The sequence below is a fragment of the Girardinichthys multiradiatus genome, chromosome Y, assembly GCF_021462225.1.
Source record: "Girardinichthys multiradiatus isolate DD_20200921_A chromosome Y, DD_fGirMul_XY1, whole genome shotgun sequence".
Lineage (NCBI taxonomy): Eukaryota > Metazoa > Chordata > Actinopteri > Cyprinodontiformes > Goodeidae > Girardinichthys > Girardinichthys multiradiatus.
Genome location: NC_061818.1, coordinates 26,212,097 through 26,222,419, shown reverse-complemented (window position 1 = coordinate 26,222,419; position 10,323 = coordinate 26,212,097). Strand labels below are relative to the sequence as shown.

The following is a 10,323-nucleotide window of genomic DNA, read 5'->3' as shown; positions in this document are numbered from 1 at the left end:
TTCCACTATGTGGCCTAATTCCTTCTGTACTTTTCATTTACTGTTCAGTAACGTGACTTCAAAGTGCTCTTTGATATGGATCTCCTGTAACATCGTGCCCCAAATTGCTGATCCCCTGAGATTCTGATGAAAGGCCTAAGAAAGCAAAAGATCTGATTTATAAACTGCCGTTCATTAAGGCAGAAACTTTATTAGACTTTGATTAAAAGTCTTTTGCCAACATTATGCAGAAAGGAGATCTGTTAATTGATAAGTTATTTTGTCACAGATATTAACCAAGTAGAAATAACGAGGTTCATTGACCCATTAAAGAAAAATATTGGGCTGCCACCTAATGGCTTAGAGTTATTTGGAAAATGTATCTATCTATCTATCTATCTATCTATCTATCTATCTATCTATCTATCTATCTATCTATCTATCTATCTATCTATCTATCTATCTATCTATCTATCTATCTATCTATCTATCTATCTATCTATCTATCTATCTATCTATCTATCTATCTATCTATCTATCTATCTATCTATCTATCTATCTATCTATCTATCTATCTATCTATCTATCTATCTATCTATTTATCTATCTATCTATCTATCTATCTATCTATCTACTGTCTGTCTGTTTTTCACTTAGCGTCATTTCTAGAATTCAGTTTATTTTCACAATTTATTTATATTTAAATTGACAACATATGAAGAAATCTGATGCTTTGTATGACCTTGCAGCATCCTTAGTATGCTTCGTTAAAGTACATATTCTTTGGTCTAATCTGTGCAGTCAGAGTATGAAATGTTTGTCTGCAAATGAAAAAAATAAAAAAATAAGGGCCAAATGCTGCACACTTCAGAAGACAGACACATGCAGAAGAGCTTTGAGTCATTTCATTTCTTTGTTTTACATTGATCCCCCTCAGTTGCTTCAAACACTGAAAGTGAATGGCATGTGATTCACAAGAGACTTATCTGGAAACAACCTCACCTACTTGTACATGCAGAACACAGTCAGAGAAATTCATATTCATGCGATGCATTTCAAGTGTCACCTACTAGTATTCAGCCCCAAAGCACACTTCCAAGCTATTCAGGCCATGGAGGTGCATCAAAGCATTCCAATAATAAAAACAGTTGCCACAAGATAGATGGTTTAGCTTGAAAGCGAACCACCCTATGTTCCATTTTAGATAAAACAACTTTTCCTCAGAGCACAATTTTTTCAACATATATTCCATCTTCCCTTTCATCTGCCAATTGATTGTTGTATTTGGCCAATTTCCATTGGTTGGTTGTTTATTTTAACTCAGAGAATGATGGTATTATACACAATTCATAGAAAACAGGCGTGAAACTGTGTGCTGTAACTCATATAATAAAGTCATTCAACAGCAGGTAAAATATTCAACACCAATGTTTTTGTCTTATTCAACAAGTATAACAGTGTTTTGGTTTTAGGAAATAAAATTTAATTAGAAACATTGAATTTATTCATGTTTGCCTGTTGTGTCCAGTCCAATTTTTTCACAACCTTTGTAATTGCATCAGTTTCAGATTTCTTTTCTCCTTCTTTTTCTGTCAGCAGCCTTCAAAGCTGTTCAAAGCACTTTGAGGCTGAAAATCTGAACAAAAGCCATAGTATTAACTTTCTCAGAGTTTGTCACAATGGGTTACGTGTTAAGAGTAAATTGCAATCCAAGTGACATCCTGTCAATTTTAATTGTAGCTGTATGTATATATGTGTAGATAAATATATTCTAATATTTATTATAAATGATTGGTATTCCTAATAAAAATGTTCACTAAAGCCTTAAAATAAATGACTTTTTATGAAGGTTTTTCTTTTAGTAAACTTGATAGCCAGATGACATTGGGTTCTCTCCCAATCTTGTTTATCACAGTTCCAGTTTTAGTTATTTCAATTGAAACCTAACTGTTCTTATTCTAGAGAGGAAGAATTATTCAGCATTTAACTATATGTAATATGTAAAATATGAACTTAATGATTGCATTTGCATATAATGCATATTTTCTCTAATATGCATGGATTTAAAATACATATAGGCTCAAATATATGCATAGACAGCCACCAATCTTATGATAGCTTGCAGGTTGCAGAGAAGCAACGTGCCATAGATTTCAAGCTTCTAGCATAATTATGTTTGACACTTGACCACTTGTTTATTTGTATCTTCAAAAAGTCTATCTTCAAGAAACTCTTGAAAATCCAGTGCAGAATGCATCTCCTACCCTATCATCTATTAAGTACTTTTGCACTTCCATCTATGGCTGCACTCTATATTTCTACTTTGTCATCCATGTCACCTGTACCAGAGCCTGCTAATTGAACCTTCACACTCTGCTCTTACTGGTGCAATGTGCAATCAATGAAGACTGGTTACCAGGCTGGTCCAATTTAGCCATGAAACCTCCCACACTAAAATGACAGGTGTTTCAGTTTCATTGTCCAACCCCTGTATATAAACCACCTAAATTTTATATATATATATATATATTTATTGCACACAGACTGATATATTTCAAATGTTTATTTCTTTTAATTTTGAGGATTATAACTGACAACTAATGAAAACCCCAAATGCAGTATCTCAGAAAATTAGACTATTGTGCAAAGGTTTAATATTGAAGACACCTGGTGTCACACTGTAATCAGCTAATTAACTCAAAACACCTGCAAAGGCCTTTAAATTGTCTCTCAGTCTAGTTCTGTAGGCTACACAATCATGGGGTTGACAATTGCCCAAAAGGCGACCATTGACACCTTGCACAAGGAGGGCAAGACACAAAACGTCTTTGCTAAAGAGGCTGGCTGTTCACAGAGCTCTGTGTCCAAGCACATTAATAGAGAGACGAAGGGAAGGAAAAGATGTGGTAGAAAAATGTGTACAAGCAATAGGGATAACTGCACCCTGGAGAGCATTGTGAAACAAAACCTACAGATCCTTCTCAAAATATTAGCATATTGTGATAAAGTTCATTATTTTCCATAATGTCATGATGAAAATTTAACATTCATATATTTTAGATTCATTGCACACTAACTGAAATATTTCAGGTCTTTTATTGTCTTAATACGGATGATTTTGGCATACAGCTCATGAAAACCCAAAATTCCTATCTCACAAAATTAGCATATTTCATCCGACCAATAAAAGAAAAGTGTTTTTAATATAAAAAACGTCAACCTTCAAATAATCATGTACAGTTATGCACTCAATACTTGGTTGGGAATCCTTTTGCAGAAATGACTGCTTCAATGCGGCGTGGCATGGAGGCAATCAGCCTGTGGCACTGCTGAGGTCTTATGGAGGCCCAGGATGCTTCGATAGCGGCCTTTAGCTCATCCAGAGTGTTGGGTCTTGAGTCTCTCAACGTTCTCTTCACAATATCCCACAGATTCTCTATGGGGTTCAGGTCAGGAGAGTTGGCAGGCCAATTGAGCACAGTGATACCATGGTCAGTAAACCATTTATCAGTGGTTTTGGCACTGTGAGCAGGTGCCAGGTCGTGCTGAAAAATGAAATCTTCATCTCCATAAAGCTTTTCAGCAGATGGAAGCATGAATTGCTCCAAAATCTCCTGATAGCTAGCTGCATTGACCCTGCCCTTGATAAAACACAGTGGACCAACACCAGCAGCTGACACGGCACCCCAAACCATCACTGACTGTGGGTACTTGACACTGGACTTCTGGCATTTTGGCATTTCCTTCTCCCCAGTCTTCCTCCAGACTCTGGCACCTTGATTTCCGAATGACATGTAGAATTTGCTTTCATCCGAAAAAAGTACTTTGGACCACTGAGCAACAGTCCAGTGCTGCTTCTCTGTAGCCCAGGTCAGGCGCTTCTGCCGCTGTTTCTGGTTCAAAAGTGGCTTGACCTGGGGAATGCAGCACCTGTAGCCCATTTCCTGCACACGCCTGTGCACGGTGGCTCTGGATGTTCCTACTCCAGACTCAGTCCACTGCTTCCGCAGGTCCCCCAAGGTCTGGAATCGGCCCTTCTCCACAATCTTCCTCAGGGTCCGGTCACCTCTTCTCGTTGTGCAGCGTTTTCTGCCACACTTTTTCCTTCCCACAGACTTCCCACTGAGGTGCCTTGATACAGCACTCTGGGAACAGCCTATTCGTTCAGAAATGTCTTTCTGTGTCTTACCCTCTTGCTTGAGGGTGTCAATAGTGGCCTTCTGGACAGTAGTCAGGTCGGCAGTCTTACCCATGATTGGGGTTTTGAGTGATGAACCAGGCTGGGAGTTTTAAAGGCCTCAGGAATCTTTTGCAGGTGTTTAGAGTTAACTCTTTGATTCAGATGATTAGATTCATAGCTCGTTTAGAGACCCTTTTAATGATATGCTAATTTTGTGAGATAGGAATTTTGGGTTTTCATGAGCTGTATGCCAAAATCATCCGTATTAAGACAATAAAAGACCTGAAATATTTCAGTTGGTGTGCAATGAATCTAAAATATATGAATGTTAAATTTTCATCATGACATTATGGAAAATAATGAACTTTATCACAATATGCTAATATTTTGAGAAGGACCTGTATATTTCATTTCCCAACAGGACTTGGCACCTGCACACAGTGTCAAAGCTACCAGTACCTGGAAATCCTTGTTCTTAATTTGCCAGCAAACTCGCCTGACCTTAACCTCGTAGAACTCTATGGGATATTGTGAAGAGGAAGATGCAATACGCCAGACTCAACAATTCAAAAGAGATGAAGGCTACTATCAGAGCAACCTGGGCTCTCATAACACCTGAGCAGTGCCACAGACTGATCGACTCCGAGCCCCAACTAAGTACTGACTGCTGTACATGCTCACTTTTAATGTTCATACTTTTCAGTTGGCCAACTTTTCTAAGAATCCTTTTTTTGTATTGGTCTTAAGTAATATTCTAATTTTCTGAGATACTAAAGTTAGGGTTTTCATTAGTTTTCAGTTATTACAATCAAAATTAAAAGAAATAAACATTTGAAATATATCAGTCTGTGTGTAATGAATGAATATAATATACAAGTTTCACTTGTTGAATGGAATTCCAAAAATGAATGAATTTTCTCATGATATACTAATTTTATGACCAGCACCTGTATGTATGTATGTGTATATAAACTGCTCAAAAAAATAAAGGGAACACTCAAAGAACACATCCTAGATCTGAATGAATGAAATATCCTCATTGAATACTTTGTTCTGTACAAAGTTGAATGTGCTGACAACAAAATCACACAAAAATCATCAATGGAAATCAAATTTATTAACCAATGGAGGCCTGGATTTGGAGTCACACACAAAATTAAAGTGGAAAAACAACTACAGGCTGATCCAACTTTGATGTAATGTCCTTAAAACAAGTCAAAATGAGGCTCAGTATTGTGTGTGACCTCCACGTGTCTGTATGACCTCCCTACAACGCCTGGGCATGCTCCTGATGAGACGGTGGATGGTCTCTTGAGGGATCTCCTCCCAGACCTGGACTAAAGTATCTGCCAACTCCTGGACAGTCTGTGGTGCAACGTGATGTTGGTGGATGGAGTGAGACATGATGTCCCAGATGTGCTCAATCAGATTCAGGTCTGGGGAACGGGCGGGCCAGTCCATAGCTTTAATGTCTTCATCTTGCAGGAACTGCTGACACACTCCAGCCACATGAGGTCTAGCATTGTCCTGCATTAGGAGGAACCCAGGGTCAACCGCACCAGCATATGATCTCACAAGGGGTCTGAGGATCTCATCTCGGTACCTAATGGCAGTCAGGCTACCTCTGGTGAGCACATGGAGGGCCATGCAGCCCTCCAAAGAAATGCCACCCCACATCATTACTGACCCACTGCCAAATCGGTCATGCTGAAGGATGTTGCAGGCAGCAGATCGCTCTCCACGGTGTCTCCAGACTCTGTCACGTCTGTCACATGTGCTCAGTGTGAACCTGCTTTCTTCTGTGAAGAGTACAGGGCCCCAGTGGCAAATTTGCCGATCCTGGTGTTCTCTGGCAAATGCCAAGCATCCTGCACGGTGTTGACCTGTGAGCACAACCCCCATTTGTGGACGTAGGGCTCTCATACCATCCTCATGGAGTCGGTTTCTAACCGTTTGTGCAGACACATGCACATTTGTGGCCTGCTAGAGGTCATTTTGCAGGGCTCTGGCAGTGCTCCTCCTGTTCCTCCTTGCACAAAGGCGGAGGTAGCGGTCTTGCTGCTGGGTTGTTGCCCAGGTATGGCCTCCTCCACGTCTCCTGGTGTACTGGTCTGTCTCCTGGTAGCGTCTCCAGGCTCTGGACACTACGCTGACAGACACAGCAAACCTTCTTGCCACAGCTCGCATTGATGTGCCATCCTGGATGAGCTGCACTACCTGAGCCACTTGTGTGGGTTGTAGAGTCCGTCTCATGCTACCACGAGTGTGAAAGCACCACCAACATTCAAAAGTGACCAAAACATCAGCCAGAAAGCATCGGTACTGAGAAGTGGTCTGTGGTCCCCACCTGCAGAACCACTCCTTTATTGAGTGTGTCTTGCTAATCACCAAAGATTTCCCCCTTGTTGTCTATTCCATTTACACAACAGCATATGAAATTGATGTCAATCAGTGTTGCTTCCTAAGAGGACAGTTTGATTTCACAGAAGTTTGATTTACTTGGAGTTATACTGTGTTGTTTAAGTGTTCCCTTTATGTTTTTGAGCAGAGGATATATACATACATATATACATTTTTACATTAAATTAATTCACTTTAAACTTGTGCATGAAATTCTTTATTTAATTATTGCACATGAGCTCCTGATTGGCATATATAATTGTATGTCTTAACCTGCAATATACATTGCTGTGTTTGTCTCACTAATGTTTATTGTACCTTACCAAGCGTTTGTCCTGATGTGACAAAAGTACCAACAGCACTGACCTCAATATGTATCTTTTTTACATGGCTTCCAATCCAAATATAACTGCAGCTTAAAAGAATGAAACATGGAAACATGGAACATGGAAAAAAAGATCTTTTGGAAATAAAACAGACAGTGGCCTCAGCAGCTCATTAATATACACATTACTGTTCACCTCATTGTCCACAAGAGGTCAGACATTAACAGCAGAAGTCCTAAATAGTAGAATAACAATTTGTGCATGTTTCCCTGCAGGCAAAAGTTTACCTGGCCGGTTTAGGCAAAAAGCTTCCTTACTTTACATAAGTCACTTTTACATGAACGCAGTCGAGTTTCCCTGTGTGAAGAATCTCAGTTTAAAGAAATAAGCAGAACAGGAAGTTGTCTTTTCAATCGCTTTAAATTTGCAAATTTGTTAATAATGTTCCCCTTTTCTTCATTTTTTGTCAGCGCAGGATGTTGGCCGGCCCGTTTTGTCTTTTTAACCAGTGGAGTAAACACGCCTTGCCCACAGGACTCAAGTTACGCCTACAGACAAGGAGGCAGGTTCACACAGTCCACGATCTCGGGATGTAAGTGAACTGTTTACATTGATGTTTGGCGGCCATGGGGACTGAAATAGAAACTATAAACATTTATTCACATCCAACCAGAATAATTTCATTGTAAATCTCTGTGGCAGCCTTCCAACCAACCTTACTTATTTTTTATTTTCTTTTTGGCACCTTTTTTTCAAGGAACACCTGAGTATCTTAGAGAGAGAAACTTGTCTGAGAGCTTTGTTGGATTGACTCTTCAAGCAGTAATGGCCACTGCCCGGCTTGATTATGTGGCTCCGTGGTGGACATACTGGCTGCACAATTTCCCTCACTTCAATTTTCTTTTCCAGCCGGTCGACAACACTTTTAGACCGGAGGAGGCGAGCTATCAGCAGGTTGGTAACTTTACTTGTGCGTAAAAATGCACGTATTTTATTGCTGAACACCGACTTTCCTATGTAAATGTTACATCCAGACAGCCTATGTTTAGGCGGAGAGCGATTCAAACTGCTGTGGTGGGAAATAAAGGACTTTCTCTCACACACTCTTCTCATCTTTTTATCTACCTCTACAAGGATTTCAGTGTGTAGCGCTTTTATATTTCTGGTCCTAATATCAGGAAGTGGGAAGACGTGCTAAGCAGCCATTCTCACATGATAACACATGACCTGTATTATAAATGTTGGTTATGGAGTGAACCAGGTGAGCAAAATGTTTTTTTGTATCCTTATGTCCAATATTATCCGAATAAAGCAGAAATTAGTTTTCTTAGTTTTTAATATAATTTAACATTTAAAGTTCCTACAATAATATTACAGGGATCCAAAATTTCAGAATATAGTTATTTTTGTTTAAAGTTAACACATTGGATATCAACAGTGATTTTCATAGCTGTATTCCTATAAGCCAAATTACTTTTCCTAATCATGCATTTAGACTTTCAATTTCACTTTGAAAATTACATCTTTGTATTATGGAATTAACATTCTAGACATCTGCAAAGGATATTTCAGTCAAGTTTTCTCATTTTTCTGAAATTTACTCTACTCTTATTCAGTTTTAATTTCCGACATCTGGCTTGAAAAAAAAAACACAAAAAAAAAACATATTTCCTGTGATGCCTGTAATGCATATGAAATCAGATCTAAAATATTAAAATAGACATTTTAAGCATTAGTTGAACTGCAGAAAGGAAAATAAATTACTTCACACAATGGTTCATGGAGTTTCTGTGCTTATAATGGGCTCTATAATGAAAGAAATAGTGCAATGGTCATGCTCATTGGAAAGCCATAGTTTTCTACCTGCAATCCACAAAAAAAGTTAGAAGTGCTTATTTGTCTTTGTACTCCATCTTTGTTTGTTCTTTAATATTTCTGCTTCCAGACAGAATATGTTGCAATATCTCAGTTCTTTAACAATCAACGCATAACATAACCCCTGAAATTACGGACAGTATAGTTTTCTGCTCCAATCAGTCTTACAATTTCTGTTTCAGTTATGAAAGTAAAATTTTTTGTTTTATATAAGCTTATATTTCTTAAATCTCTGTGGTGGTTTCAGAAAACTTCACACTTTCTAAATCTTTTTTTGTTGTTGTTGAATAAGTTCTATCTTTGAGAAATGTAGAAAATGCAAAAAAAAATAAATAAAGATAAAACATATCAATCACATCAATTAACACATCAAAAGGGCACAATCAGCTGTTTTGTGATTTAATTAAATGAACCTTACACACTTAACCGAATTTTATATGGACATCCTTTTGCTACTGCAGATGATCAATGCATTCTGGTTAATGAAAGTCCAGTTGTGTTCAGTGTTTCACTTCCTCTTCTCTCCCCGTCATGCATCTATTCCCTTGTTATGGGCCTGGCCTGCAGTGAAAATTACAGTGTCAACATGTGTAATTACCAAACAATTGAGTGGAAAATTAGAATAGCAAGTAGAAGCAGCATTGTTATTGTAAAGAGCCTGAACTGAGTTGTTGTGACAGAAAATCCAACCAGTTCGAACCCATGATGTACTTGTTTCTGGCTCATAAGCAGTGACTTGCAAAAAACCATTAGGAGATCATTGGATTAGCAGATTGACCTTGATGGAAGTTAAGATGAGACCAGTCCAGCTGTCTTTTACTCATTGTTTGGGTTGGTTTAAGTTTGTGCATCTAAACTTGAATGTTTGGTCATTTATTTTGTAAATAACAAACTTTCTGGTTTAAGATGGGGATAAAGGCACCAGCATTACATGAATCTAAACAAGTGTGCAAACGAGTCCAGATCCCTATACAGACTGGAAAAGGATGGAACTTAAGTACCCTAGATCTTATTCTCTCACCCATTATGTCAGTCTTCCTTCCATTCAATTCAATTCAGTTCGATTGAGTTTTATTTATATAGTGCCAAATCACAACACATGTCATCTCTAGACACTTCACAAAGTCAGTTCAATAGTATCATACAGTTTTCAAGTTGGGTACATACATTCCAATTAATCCTGACTACCAAACAGTGCAGTCTGATTCAGTTTATTATTCAAATCGGTTAAGAGGTTTTCTATCTAAGGAAACCCAGGAGATTGCATCGAGTCAGTGACTTGCAGCATTCACTCCCCTTGGATGAGCATGTATCGACAGTGAACAGTCGCTTGTATTGACTTTGCAGCAATCCCTCATATTGTGCCTTCATGTAGCAACAGTGGAACAGAAAACTCCCTTTTAACAGAAAGAAACCTCCAGCAGAACCAGGCTCAGTGTGAGCACCCATCTGCCATGACCGACTGGGGGTTTGAGAGAACAGAGCAGAGACAGAAAAAGAACACAGAAGCACTGATCCAGGAATATTTTCTATGGGAAAGGAAAGTAAAACATTAATGGTTTT

General features: G+C 38.6%; 1 protein-coding gene across 1 annotated transcript in view; it reads left to right on the top strand.

Annotated features, from left to right (window-relative positions):
• The first annotated feature begins 7,258 nt into the window (after positions 1 to 7,258).
• The window catches only part of LOC124864015 (protein tweety homolog 2-like), a 50,131-nt gene continuing 47,066 nt past the window's right edge, over positions 7,259 to 10,323 (top strand). Inside the window, exons 1-2 of the mRNA XM_047358616.1 lie at positions 7,259 to 7,477; positions 7,643 to 7,839. Coding sequence (XP_047214572.1) covers positions 7,711 to 7,839 — 129 coding nt within the window. The 5' untranslated portion in view covers positions 7,259 to 7,477; positions 7,643 to 7,710. The remainder of the gene's footprint in view (positions 7,478 to 7,642; positions 7,840 to 10,323) is intronic.